A 14698-nucleotide genomic window follows, 5' to 3' on the forward strand; every position below is an offset into this window, starting at 1 on the left:
CCTTCTGTGTTTTATTTACCTCCCCTCTCAACTGCGTAATGACTGCTGGGCTTTGGGAGAATACGCAGCACGTATTCACAAGTGTATAAATTCATTCAGCACCATAGATGTTACTTGTTTAGTAGAAGGCCAAAGGAATAGTACTTACCCTTTACATTCTTTTCTTTGTGGGGTTCATCTCCTTGGCTTTGCAGGGTCACAAGCATGAAGTAGACACCTTTCCTTTCTAACAGTTCTTCATGGGTGCCTCTTTCCACAGCTGCTCCATGTTCCATACCAATGATCACGTCTGCAGCTCTGACTGTTGATAGGCGATGGGCAACTGAGACTATTGTGTGTTCATGTTGGATCTGTACAGAAGACACGGTGTATCCTTAAACAGGACAGAACCAACACCAAGCTTCACACCACCCCTGAGACCACAAGGAAGTCAGCTGTGGATCCTAGGAACATCCTAAACAGGTTGTGCGTATGTCAGAAACAGCCAACTGTTTTTTATAGCCATAAGTCTCATCACAGATTCTTCTGATAGCAATTAATCAATAGCTTATTGGGGGCAGTGGTTAAATCTTCATTTGAGTTTTTAATTTTATATTGCAACTTTGGGGAATAAATTACAAGTATGTTCTGTTCAACTCTAAGTAGATAGCACCTGACCACTATTTTATAAAATTTCAGACTGGATGTACTGACCTGTTGGTATCATCCCCTCCTTGAGGGGCCTGAGAAATGAACTGACCCTCCACAAACCTTATTCAATGCTCCTTGTACTCTGGCTTCACTCTCATTGTCCAGTGCTGAGGTGGCCATGTCCAAAAGCAGGATCTTGGGATTCCGTATGAGAGCCCGAGCGATGGCCACCCTTTGTTTCTGGCCACCGCTCATGTGGCCTCCTCCTTCTCCAACAAGGGTGTCAAATTGCTAGGAATCATGAGGGAGAAGAGTTGATGGCTCCTGACAGTGATCCAGTACCCCTTCTAACTTTTTCCTCACGTGTGAATTTTTACGGGTTCAACTTTTACTGAAAGAAATATCCTTTCCAAAATGAATTAACCAAGCAATATTTGCATGTGAGGTAGTTAACACGTTGAACTGTGTGCATGCTCCTTTTTAGTTCATGTTCAAATAAAAATTTTCAACCAAAATAAAAATTAATCAGCCTTTGAAATCCATCACAGGGGGCTAAGTCACATTATCACGATCTTGGCACCTTTCTTACTGTTGAACAACACAGCAAAACACAATGCTAAAGCTGTCTTTATATTGTGAATGTAAGATCAAACTAGTTTTACACTTCTTGCTGAGGTAGTAAGTCCTGACCGAGTATCCTACAGGACTAAGTCCACACTAAAATTTAGCAGTGGAGTGTTAGACATCAGAATCTTGACTTTCTTGGTGTTGATCCATAAGAGTTGAGTTCCCTACCACAGACAAAGCACGATGCTGAAATTCTACAGATACTGTCTGTTGTAGTCCTCACAAAACCCCAGGAGGCAAGTACTGCTATTTGTCTTACTGGTTGAACAAAGAAATTCTGAGCACAAGGGGTTAAGTAACTTGGCAAGAAGCTCACAAAGCTTGAAGGTGGAGAATTTGAGGCAGTGGAATTCTAAAGCTTTGCTCCCATTAGCTATTAGACCATAGCATTCGCTTAGCAACAATGAAAAAAAAGGTGATTTAGAAGGTGCGGTAGTTTGAATGAAAATGGCCCCTTAGGCTCATAGGGAGTGGCATTATTTTTTGCTGAGGGAGTACCTTCCGCTGCTTCAGCCAATAGTTGCTGAAGCACAAGCCCACAGTGCTGCGGGAGTGCCTTCCACTCCGTCAGCCAATAGCCGCTGAAATACTAGCCCACTGGGGCGTGGTATATTTCTCTTTAAAAGAAGAGCTGCAAGCCTCAGCTTGGCCTCTTGGTTCCGTTGCTTGGTTCCGGCTCCTGCTCCCTGCTCCTGCTCCAGCGACTAGGCTCCCTTCCTGACGGTTTATGGTGTATGTAAGTTTTATCCTCCCAAATAAATACCCCTTTAAAACATAACTGGTGTGGGATTGATTCGCCATTAATTTTTTCAAATAATTTTGAGATGTGTGGCCTTAATGGAGTAGGTATGGCCTTTTTGAAGGAAGTATGTTATTGGGGGGGGGGGTGGGTTCTGAGGTTTCAGGAGCTCAAGTCAGGTCCAGAGGCTCTTTTTCTTCCTTCTACCTGTGGATCCATATAGAGAGCTCTCAACTACCTCTTCAGTATTATGTCTGCCTGTATGTCACCATGCTTCTGCCATGTCTATAATGTACTAAACCTCTGAACTATAAGCCAGCCCCAATTAAAGTTTTTCTTTATATGAGTTTCTGTAGCCACAATGTCTCTTCACAGCAATAATGCCCTAGCTAACTCAGAGGGTGATGGTGATGTATTCAAGGTCAGTGACTCTGGAGCTGGACCGCCTGCTGTGACTTCCATGCTTACAGATTATATAATTCGGGGCAGTTACGGACCTCACTGAACATCGTTATTCATTTGCAGATGGACGTAATAGTAGTTGCTACACGGCAAGGAGGTTGTAAGGGTTAAGAGTTAGTAGATGTGAAGTGTTAGAGCAAAGCTTGCAACATCTTCAAAACCATGCGTATACTATCAGTAATTGTCCTGTGACTTAGCAGATCATCAAGGTAAATACAATAGATATAATATAGAGCCAGTTTTTGTAGACATGGTGATTGCACAGAATGGAGACGTAACGCTGAACTCTTGAGTTTGTGAGATTCAGGTTTAAGAGCACAATAGGTAAGCTGTGTAAGTACAAGAAAACGGAAGCATAAGGGCAGTGGTGGTTATGATTTATATCAATGTTTCTGCAATGTCCCTTGGCAACTCGATGGGATTTGAAACCACCTAGGAGGCACACCTCTGGGTAGATTTCGAGGGCATTTCTAAAAATGGTAATCAGCAAAGAGGAGACCCAGCCTGAATACAGATGACCACTCTCCCATGAACTGGAATTGAAAAAGCAAATAGAAAGCTGGCTCAGCTCCAGCATCCCCCTCTCTCAGCTCCCTGCCCACAAACATGTGTGACCAACTGGGTCATGCTCATGCCGCCACACCGTCCCCGCCATGTTAGACCGTGTCCTCAAACTGTTAGAAAAATCCTTCCTTTCTGAAGCTGCTTCTTATCAAGTAGTTGGATCCACCTTGTGGCATTATTGGGAGCCAGTAGAACCTTTTAGAGGTGACTGTGGTAGGAAGTTGTTTCACTGAGCAGGAGGGATGTCAGGACTCTAGCCTCTCTCTCTCTCTCTCTCTCTCTCTCTCTCTCTCTCTCTCTCTCCCTCTCCCCCCACCCCCACCCTTGGCTTCCTGGCTTCTGAGAGGTGAGCTGTGTTACACACTCCCCATAGTTATGCTCTATCTTGCCACAAGCAAAGGAAACGGCTGACCTTTGACTGAAACCATATGCCCAAATAGATCTTCTTCCTTATAACTGGCTTACCTTGGGTATTTTGTCACAGTAACTGGAAGGTGACTAACAAGTAAGAAAACATTTCTCAAGCATTGCTTCATGACAAATATTGCAATATTTCCAATACATGCTTAATAGGTAGACAAAGAACTTCTATCTACATCAAAGGGGTGTTTTTGAAAGAGAGATCTCCAGTTTGGAAGATGGCAACTATATAAATGATATATTTTTTACATGAAAGGGAAAGCATGGTACATTCCCAGACATAAATCTAGAGCCTGCTATTAAGAATTTAAGGACTGAGGATTCAAATGAAAAAGACATATTCTTCCTTGCATGACATCTGCGTCCCCCTGGACTATAAGGAGGGTACCTGTGGCAGGGCCATAATGAAGTTGTAGGCGTTGGCCTCCTTGGCAGCTTGGACTATGTCTTCCATTGTTGCTTCCTCTCTGCCATAACGGATATTTTCTGCGATAGTGGTAGAGAACAGAACCGGCTCCTGTTCCACCACCCCAATCTGATCCCTCAGCCACCGGGTGTTCAGAGAGCGAATGTCATGGCCATCCAGAGTCACCTAGAGAGCAGAAGAGTGTCTCACAGTTTGGAGCCCCTCAAGCTTCTGAATCATAATGTTAGGTGGTACTCAGCCACTGGGGAGAATAACCGGAGAATAACAAGACGGTAATGCAAACAATTCCCATGGAAACGTGGCTATTTATATAAGAATATAATTGAAATAAAAAAATTCATTGTCAAAACATGGGTGGTGTAAAATCCACTTAATTTCTCTTTGGTAGCCTCAGAATGGGCACAATTTTAATTTCTCTGAAGAGTAGCCACTTGCTCACCATACTCTGAGTACATTTATTGTCTTTTGGCTTGTGACCAAAAAGGGACTCCAAAGATACAACAAAAGTAAGCAATAGCTCCTATCTTGTAGGTGTGTGCTTTATAGGAAATCTTGCTGCCGAATCTGATTCATCAAAAAATACTTTGCTGCCCAAAGAAGTTGAAACTGCAAATGTGAAAGACAAAAGAAGCACTATAGGTCAATGTAAAATGATGTTAAATCCAAAGGATCCATTTGACAACGTCACTATTTGCATTCGCTTGCTCTGACATGTTGAGAAGTTTCTGGAAGATACACACCATGCCTTCGCAGGGGTCGTAGAACCTCTGAATGAGTTGTAGGGCTGTGCTCTTCCCGGACCCGCTGGATCCCACCAGAGCTGTCATTTCCCCCGGTTTGATAACCATGTTGAGGTTATTTAAAATCTAGAGAAGAAAGAACATTTTTAAGTTCATAATGTCACTGGGTACTTAAGTAAGCAGTTAGACCATACATAGGATGCTTTGTATATTGTATCCATACTCCCTGCATGTGTGTCAATGTGTGTGGGTGTGTCTGTGATTACTTATGTACCACGGTACTATCCATGCATACCCATCAACCAACAACAAAAGAAGACCATCTGGAAAAAAAGGTTTATCATTAGCACATTGCTTAATAACTGTGGCCAACAATAAAATGATAATGTATTAATGGTAAATAAGCAAGGGTCACCTTTAAAACTAGGCCTCGAAATCTAATCTAAAATACATCTGACATACCAAGATACCTCAAGTCAATCTCAATTAGTTACATAAGAAGCTCCTGTAATTCACAAGCGTAATGATAATTCATAGACCAAGGATCAATTTGCAGATGATATACTTGATCGGTCTGAGTATATTACTTGAATAACTTTGCCTAATAAATGTGCATGCTGTGTTTCTAGGTCTAAACCTCTGTGAAGGACAAGGACAAAAGGTGGGAATTAGGATTCGGTTCTGTGAGTATAACAGAAATGCTATTGATAAAAGGAAACCAGAGATGCCATGTTCGGAATGAAAACAAAGCATCATTTCAAAGCCAGTTCATTCAAGAGGGCAGATGGTTGCTAACATCTAAGAGGGTGGGGTTCCCTCTAACAATCTTGCTCTGGAGGTTCTGGAAAACAGTCTCATTCCTTCACTATGTGCCCTGGATAATCACTAAGCACAAGAGCAACAGCACCAGGTGACCTTCCTCTAAGGACTAATGCAGCCAGAGGCCTGGAGAACCTATAGACGGGTAAAGCTACTTCCAGCCACACTTCCTTCATTAGGCTCCACCTCCCGTGATCTCCAAGGAGGTGGTGACTGGAAAATGTACAACCTGAATGACAGGATCTGCCACTCTTTTCAGCAGAAGATCACACGGCTGACTTAGTCTGAGTCTTGGGCTAGACCATGTTCCAACCAGAAGGATTTGCACAATGCAGTCATCACTTAGAGATGCAGTGTGTCCCTAAGCTGGCACAATACACAGGGACACTTCCAGAGAAACACGTCTCTGCCCTCTGATCCTGGAAACTGAGTCAACCCTAAGAAAGCAGTGTGTGGCTCTGGCAATGAATTATAATAATAATAATAATAATATAATAAACATCAGGAAAATGGAAACACTCACCTTCACATCTGGTCTAGAAGGATACCGGAAGGTCACGTTATGGAATTCAATTTCCCCCTTGATTCGATCCAACTTGTATCCGTCTTCTGACATGCAGTCAATGACGGGTTGCTGGAGTGCAGTACAAAGATACAGTGATAATGCATACCGCATCTATTTTGTGTCTGTCTTAGTAAATTCGTGAACTCACAAAGTAACACTGGGACTGGAGACACGGCTCAGGGCTTGAGAGCTCTTGTAGGCCAAGGGCCCTGACTCAATTGCCAGCACTCTCAGAGTAGGTAGCTCACAATGACCTAGAACTCCTTTTCCAGAGGATCTGATGTTCTCTTTGGATTTCCACAGGCACCAAGCATGCATGTGCTGTACATACATACATGCAGGCCAAATACACAGAAAAATAAGATGAATAAATCTAATGTTTTTTTTAAAAAAAGTGGAATTTTATTTGGGCAAAATATTGCAGAGATATGTTAAAGATAAGTTACTTCCATATTTCATATTTACAAAAGTGATGATACTCATCGCTGTTGAGATGTTGGCTTATTATATTACTATATATTATTGTTGTATGTGACATTGATAGAATGGTAGAGTTTTATTTATTTATTATTACTTGTTGAATTAGTACTTTAAGATTATATATTAATATTATATAATATGATAATAAATTGTTTATTGATATAAACATATAGTTATATAGTTAGCATTTAATGTAATGTATTATATTACACACATTTATATTACTGAGATGATAGGAGGCAAGGCACAAGGTGTTTTAATATATCTTTTGCATTTACATTGTTATGTCCTTGTTAGACAGGGAGGAACCTCTGAGAGTATTTCTTGCCCAGGGAAATATAACTAGTCAGCTAGGCTGGGGCTAGTAGCACTCTGCATTTGGTAACCAAGGCAGAAAATGAGTAAAATTAAGTGCCCACAAAATGTTCTCAAATATCACCAACTTCCGACTGTACCCTGAATTCACTCTTCTGATACCAGTGAGACCAATTTAAAACAACCATTCTGGCTAACCAGAGAAGGAAGAGGGCCATCTCTTCCTCTTGGAAGACTCCAGGTTCAATTATTTCTATCTTCCACACTAGTAATAAGAATTTATGACCAAAGCCGTATTCTATTTTCTTTTTCTTAAGCGTCTAATAAGGATAATAAAATAAATTCTAAATGCCTTAATTCTCAGCTGTTTTCATAGGGACCCTCGACAGTCATTACTCCATTTGAAACTATGGCAGCTCTAAGAAGTTAGCATCAGACAAGGTCAAAGGTCTGGAGAGATGGCTCAATGGTTACAAGGCACGATGCTCATCTGAGTCCATAAGTTCAGGACCCCACTTCTGCAGAGCGAGGCTCACAGCCACTTTTAATTCCGTCTTTAAAGAGTCTAACACCTCTGATCTTCACAGGCAGCTGCCTTCACCCCCACATGCAGGCAGACAGATAAACACAGACACAGACACTATTAAAAATAACAAAATAAATCTTTCCTCCTGTTCTTGGTCTGTGGCTATTTGACATGATTTTCAGTCTACTTCCTTAATCAGCAAAGTCCGCCCAGGGCTACCAAAGTCCTTTAAAAACTTGAAGAGATTCCCTGCCAGCAGAAAACCCAGGCTCACAAACCTGATCTTCAGGCCTTTCCCCCCTATCCCTCCCGCCTTTGCCCTGGATTGCTTTGTTCACACACACACACACACACACACACACACACACACACACACACACACGTACGCTTGACTTTCTTAACTCCTTCAGCTCAACAATCTCTTCCTAACCTGGACGTTTCTCAACCAGGAATCCTTTCCTTGCTCTCACTTCCCAAGAACCCCATTTAAAGATCCCTCCCACTAGCCAGCCAAAACACTTAGTCCTGTTTTATCTCTGTTATTAGGTCTAGCACTCTCTGATGTTATCTTTAAATGGTTATTTCTTGCCAGTGAGGTGGCTAACACCTTTAATCTCAGCACACACAAGCCTGAGGCCTGTGGATGTTAGGGCTGGGTGTACTGGAGCGAGCCCCAGGCCACAGCCAGGACGACGTGGGAAGACCCTGTCTCAAACAAACGTGATTTCTTTGCAGGTGTCTTCCAGTGTGAGCGTGAGAGCAGGAACGCAATTTGTTCTACCTCGCAGCTGTTAGAACCTGCGCAGCCCACACCCCACTCCCCATTTCTTTTTTCTTTTACGCACCCTGTCTATTGTTTGGAAGATACTGGAAGCTGCTGACCGCCCAGTGGCAAAGACTTCCAAGGAAGAGGATGCATGGCCAAAGTTCATAGCTGCTACTATGACACAGAGGAAAATCTGAAATGGAAAGAAAAGCATAGTTTTCATATGTTTTTGCCAGTTTATAAACAAATTGAGCATCCCTTTCCTGCAGAGTAGAAAAGCTGAGGGGATTGTCCAAACAGGCTGATAAGGATAGTTTTTATCTAAACTGTTTTAAGACCACCCTCTCCAGAAACCTTCCACCTCAGCAAAGGAAGCCCTTCTTGCATCCTAGATCCAGGACCGGCAAAGACATTCTATAAAAGTCCCCTAGTAAATAGCTCAGGTTCTTCAAGCCATACGGGTCTAGAACCATGTATGCCCATGCCATAGAGCACAAAAGCAAGTTTAGCAATGCGTAAATAAATGGCCATGGACATATCCCAATAGAGTGCGTTTATAAAAAATGGATAGGGATTGTACTTGGCGCAATGACTATTTTACAGAGTCATTGGGGTCTTCAATTGAAGACTAGAGGACAAACCCGTGCTTAGCCTGACATTATAAGCTGTTGCCTCAAACAATTTTTTTCATGGAGGTTCTCAGAGAAGCCTATGAGTAAGAGAAGACAGACGCATGCCCAATAAGATTGTAGAGAGCACACATTCCAGGCAGAAGTTTTCATTAGAAACATCATAGCTTTAGCCGTGTGTATAGGAAGGTAAGAAGAGAGATTATAGGGAGCAGGCAATGCGTGGGGCACCCTTTAGGGAACTGGGCTCCGTGTCCCTTACAACATAGATATGGAGGAAGGAAAACTGGCTACAGGGTCAGGCCTGTAGTCATTGAGACCAGAGCAAAAGTCATATTCTTTGTCACTTGGCACATATTCTTAACCTCACGGTCACCTTTCATTTCTATAGTGGTAGAATCATAATACCAATCACAGAATAAAGTTGTGCGTATGATTTATGACAATTGCATCAAACTCCTCATTCAGTGCCTGTTGCCTTTTATAACACTGAGTGAATATTATTTTCTATTACTACTATTATTCTTTATTATTGAACCCTGAAACCTAAAAACAAAAACCCTTCATTTAGTTCTTCACCTTTCCCTAATAGACCAGAGAGCATGTTTTTGTCTGTACACAAGTAATACTAATTACAGTAATCTATGGGAGCTGCTTCTCATTTACACCCAAGGAAGCCATAATAGTTTTATGCACCACAAAATGTGCTAAATTAATCTGATTGTTAATTGGTTTAGTGGGTTAAAACCTTTCACTCAACTTGAGAGTACTCAACTTTTGTTTTGCTGTGAAAAAGTATAGCCAAGAATTAACTCTTTCTGTCTTTTTCTCTCTCTCTCTGCCCCCCCATACACACACACACACACACACACACACACACACACACACACACACAATTTTAAAACATTCTACTGCTTCATTATTGCTCAGAATGACTGGCATTGTACGTTCATGCCCATGTCCGATGCAAACGTTTCTCAGTTTCCCCTAGGGATGTTTGTAATAAACAGTAGGTTTTGAATGATAAATTTTCATGGAGTGAGCTCCTGGTACTTTTCATTGTTCAACTGGGACCTGTTCCATCCAGAATCCGCAGCCAAAACACTCTATTTAAAGATCTTCCGTGGGGCTATTTCCACCACCACAGCAATGCAAGCCCCCTCCACCCCACCCCCCGCCCCCCATGGACCTCCTAGACCTTACTTACTGTCTGAGGACAGAAAGGGGTAAAGATAAATGCAGACAGATGCATAAGCTTCCCAAGACACAAGTGCCCCGAAGGAGGAGAACAGAGGCTGTAAAGAGAACTCAAGAATAAATGAGTGTGCAAGCCTAGATGCATGTGCAAAGCCTGGCTGGGAAAGTACAGGCTGTCACCTTCAGAGGTGATAAAATAAAGAAGAAAGGCATTGTCAGGGGCAACCAGGACATTTTTTTTCTGTCCTGGATATATTAGTTGACCCTCTATGCCCCTGTTAGCCATCACACGCTTACACGATTGGTTAATTACTCCTTATCTTTCCCAATGGGACACAAAGAACCGTATATTTTTGCTGTCCACTGTGCCTCGGATGAGTTGGGACACAGCAGATGCCTGGTAAAAGCTCGTGGAGTGACTAGCTGAGAGGACACTGTGAATGAACGCAGCTGGAGCATTCATGACGGCACGACATCCCACAATCGAGTTATGCAATACGCCTGTATAACTTACTCAGTTGAAGACGTTTCTGACGTGATGTGTTAACCACAAACTAATATTTAGGCACATATCTTGTACTATTACTAACGTCAGTTTTATGACCTGTTCATTTATAGCTGAGAGGCCAATGATTTTCCATTTCCTCGATATATAGTCTTTGGGGATCAGCTGGAGGGCCACTGCTGCACAGCAGCCAAATCTCTAGTTATGGAAATCATGAGATTGCTCTTCATCACCGCACGTGTTCAGCTTTCTTCACTAAAGTGTCTTAATACTGCTAGTCCTGCAGATGGCCTTTGGCAAACCCCTGAGGCTTTCCTGACTTGGACATTAAAGCAATAATCCTTATGGCTATTGTAACGACTTTTCCAATAAACTAGCAGGAAATAACATATATAGGAAACAAGACCAAAGTACCTGGATCAGTGTCCCAGGTGTATACTCTTCTTCATCCAGGACTAGCGAGGAGCCGTACCAGAAGGCCAGTGCATAGCAAAGGAAAATAAGGCACCACATGTACCCGGTAAAGAATCCCATCACCATTCCTTTCCTAATTCCCCAGCGCTGGGCGTACACGAGATTTTTCTCATACCTGTAAACAGAAAAGGTTTGAGTCAATGCTGGCTGGAGCAGCTCAGGGTATAACATTTAAGGTAGGTCATGATACAGAATTTTATAAAGTGATTACAGTCACCCCCAAACAAAGCTACTTAAGTCAGCCACAGCGTGGATGAGGCACAGTGGGGTAGACTTGACCCCAAGAGAAAACAATGTTTTAATAAATATCTTTGCTTGGGATCTATTACTATTTATATTTAAAGTACTTTCTTGGAATATATATCAGGTTTATATCAGAAAATAGGCAATTATCTCCAAATCAACAGTCTAGTCACATGATGAGTTCCAGACCAACCAGGACTATATAGGGACACTGTCTCAAAAAGCAAACAAACAAATTTAAAAGCTCAAAATATATTAGCTAAAGTACAAGAATAAATAAAATCTTTTTTTTCCCAAAACAGGGTTTCACGGTATAGCGCTGGCTGCCCTGGAACTTGCTATGTAGACCAGGATGGCCTCAAACTCAGAGACCTATGTGCCTCTGTCGGCTGAGAGTCGGGAATAAAGGTGTGTGCCACCACCACCCAGCTATACAATCATATTTTTGACATCTGCATCTATTTTTGCAAATTAAGTTTTACTCTCATTAAAAATTAGTCTCTGGAATGATTTGTCATAATTCATCAGGGCTAATTTTTGTTTGGTTAAATACAAAATTATAGAAGTTATTAAATGCGTTTAACAGCACAGTAGCTTCACAAAACATGTTCAGTTAAAAAGAAAGGTTATGAGTCTGTCCAGATGACTCCAACCCAAGGACCCGCGATTGATCCCAGGACCCACACAGTGGACGGGGCGGTCTGACTGCTGTAAGTTGTGCTCGGCCCTTCACCCACCTGCCCTGAGCCCACACACCGCCCTCTTCCCCGTCAGATAAATAAAATATCTTAAGAAAATGAAAGATGTGGAGCTTCAGTTTGGATCATGCTGTCATTTCCTTCTCCCTCTCCTTTCTTTCTCCCCTCCCCCGAGAGATGAACAACTGATTTTAACAAATGTAAACATCTTCCTGCCTGAGCTTTCTTTGTTTTTGGGATGGAAGGCATGAGTCATTGCACCAGGCTCCCGTGGTCTTTGAAAATGTCAATTAAGTTATATTCTTGACTAATACATGAAAACTCATGGGTAGTGATGGGATGAAATGCGATGCTTTGATGGGTGTACACATAATGTAATGTTTAAATTAGAGCGCATATATCTCAATCACTGATCAACTAGGAATGGCGGCAAACTAGTTTTTCTAGGACAAAAGAGTCAGAGGTGGGAAGAGTCCAAAGCAAGTCAAAGTTGACCTGGGCTACATATTGAAAATCCAAACACAAACCTCAAAGACAAACTTTCAGGATCCTTCTTTGCTTTTGGACTGTGCAGCACCTTGCTATTCCATAGTTGTGGATTAGCTTATCAGAACTTCCTCCCAGCTTCAAATCCTTCCATCGCCCATTCTCCACCCATCTCTCCCTGTTGCTCTGCCCAGCCTCTGGCAGCCATCCTTCTACTCTAACTTGGTGTGGGAGAATTGTCTGTATTCTGTCAATCATGTATTTTAATAAAACGCTGATTGGCCAGGCAGGCAGTATAGGCGGGAAAACCAGACAGGAAGTAGAAGTGATGCAATGAGAACAGGAGAATTCTGGGAAGCAGAGAGGTTCCTCTGCCACTCCTGCGCAGACCACCGAAGAGGCAGCATGTAACTTGCCCAGCTGAGAAAGGTACGGAGCCATTATGGCTAACATAGATGAGAATAATGGGTTAATATAAGTTATAAGAGTTAACAAGAAGCCTGACCTAATGGGCCAATCAGTTTATAACCTGATGGAGTCCTGTGCGTGATTTTCTTTGGGGCCTGCCTGCTGTGGGGTACTGGGCGGGACAGATACCCCAACAAGCCGGCCCTCATGTAACACTAACTTCTATGCTATCAAGGCTTTTAGACTCCACAGATACAAGAGCAATTGCGTTAATCTTTCGCTTGACTTTGCCCATTGTTAGAAATAACAAAATTTTAATTTTTTAATGACCAAATTCTCTCACTATATGTATGCACTGTACTTTCTTTATCTATCGATCAATGAATAGTCACCAAGGCTGTTTCTATTCCTTAGCTCTTACGAACACCACTGCACTAAATATGCTAGGCAGACACGTTACACATACTGACTTCATTTCCTTTGGATATGTCCCAGGCAGCGGGATTGCTGAGTCACATAGTTCTCAGTTCAAGGGACTGAGGAACTTCCTTGCTGTTTTTGTAAGAGATCTACTAGTTTGTATTTTTACCAACAGTGTGCAAGGGTTCCTTTTGCTCCATATCCTTATTGTTATATTTAGCCTTTTTGCCAACCGTTATTCTGTCTAGGGTGAGATAGTATTTTGGGCTGGTTTTGAGTTGTGTTTCCCTGATGGCTCCTCAGGATGATGACACCGTTTTCACAGAACTGACGGCCTGTGTGTCTTCTCGCAAACTGTCCACTTAACTCTGTTGCTCGTTTTCAAGTTGGATTGATCATTAGCTTACTAGTGAGGTTTTTACAGTTCCTTACACACCAGTCTCTCTATACCAAGTTCTCTACATCAATCCCTTGTCAGACGCGAAGTTTGTTTTACACACAGCTTCTCCCTTTCTGATGGCTGTCTTTTCTGTGAGCGGTTTCCATCGTTCCCGGGAGCTTTTCAGTGTGTCGGGTTTTGTTTTGTTTTCTGAGTTTTCCTTATCCTTTGCATTTCTGCGCTATGTAGGCTTTTCTTTAAAGACAGAAAATGCTGCCGAAGGCTGTCATGAAGTATAATGCGTACACTTCTATATCACCAGAGTTCGAAACAAGTTGCTTGCCTTTCTCAGCTCTTTAAAATCCATCCCCCAAAGTATACTGCACTGGGTGTGGTAGCATGCACCTTTCATTCTGGTACTTAGGTGACCAAAGCAGGAGACCACGAGCTCAAGACCACCCTGGTCTATATAGCAAGATCCACAGGGGAAAATGAGAACCCGAAACATTACTCTAGACTTTTTAATGCACTCTGGGTGAACCACCTTGAACAAACACCCCCTCCTGTTGCTCCCCATGTTGCTCTAAATGCCAGTGGATCTGCCACTTTGTATAAGACGAAGAAAAATCAGGGAACTGTATCGATTTATGAAATTTAGGAAAGCAGCAGACGTTCAAAATGACCTACCTTTCAATCTCTTTATTCTCACCACCGAAAGCAGCCACCGTTCGCATCGATGAAATGACCTCCTCAGCAACAGATCCTGCTTTGGCATAAGCCTTCAACTCAAACTCTGTGAATTTGGCAACACTCTAAAATTCATCAGGGGGAAAACATGAAGAGAACCTGTCAGTCAGTGGTTCAGTTAGCAAAACGAACAGGTGGTATGGTTTAACAAAACCAGCAAAAACTGGATTTTTGCTGTAACAAATGAAAAAAGCCAATCCAAGATTAGCTTGTGTTAAACGTCAACCCGGGTGTTTGGAGTTTGATATATCAAAATGATATTAAAAGTCTGTCTCAATGAAAATGTTCTCAGAGTTAAAGTGCCCTCAAGTCTGGGAAGACTGGTGTTTCAGTTGCTCTGCTAATGAGGTTCCTAGGTCAAACTATGACATATTCTGCTGCTATTGGAAAGAAGTCATTGCAGAATCTACAAACATCAGAGGCGAAGCCTTA

General features: G+C 42.3%; 1 protein-coding gene across 3 annotated transcripts in view; it reads right to left on the reverse strand.

Moving 5' to 3' along the window:
* Abcb11 (ATP binding cassette subfamily B member 11) overlaps positions 1-14698 on the reverse strand; it is a 90204-nt gene that overhangs the window by 38105 nt on the left and 37401 nt on the right. For all 3 annotated transcript variants that reach the window (XM_087900036.1, XM_048426345.3, XM_085680997.2), the window contains 8 exons: positions 14207-14331; positions 10826-11000; positions 8160-8273; positions 5952-6062; positions 4610-4735; positions 3831-4034; positions 751-921; positions 149-350 (listed from right to left, as the gene is read on the reverse strand). In XM_087900036.1, the coding sequence (XP_087756162.1) occupies positions 149-350; positions 751-921; positions 3831-4034; positions 4610-4735; positions 5952-6062; positions 8160-8273; positions 10826-11000; positions 14207-14331 (1228 nt within the window). The remainder of the gene's footprint in view (positions 1-148; positions 351-750; positions 922-3830; positions 4035-4609; positions 4736-5951; positions 6063-8159; positions 8274-10825; positions 11001-14206; positions 14332-14698) is intronic.

This window comes from Myodes glareolus, chromosome 21 (assembly GCF_982192425.1).
Source record: "Myodes glareolus chromosome 21, mMyoGla1.1, whole genome shotgun sequence".
In the NCBI taxonomy this organism is placed as follows: Eukaryota; Metazoa; Chordata; class Mammalia; order Rodentia; family Cricetidae; genus Myodes; species Myodes glareolus.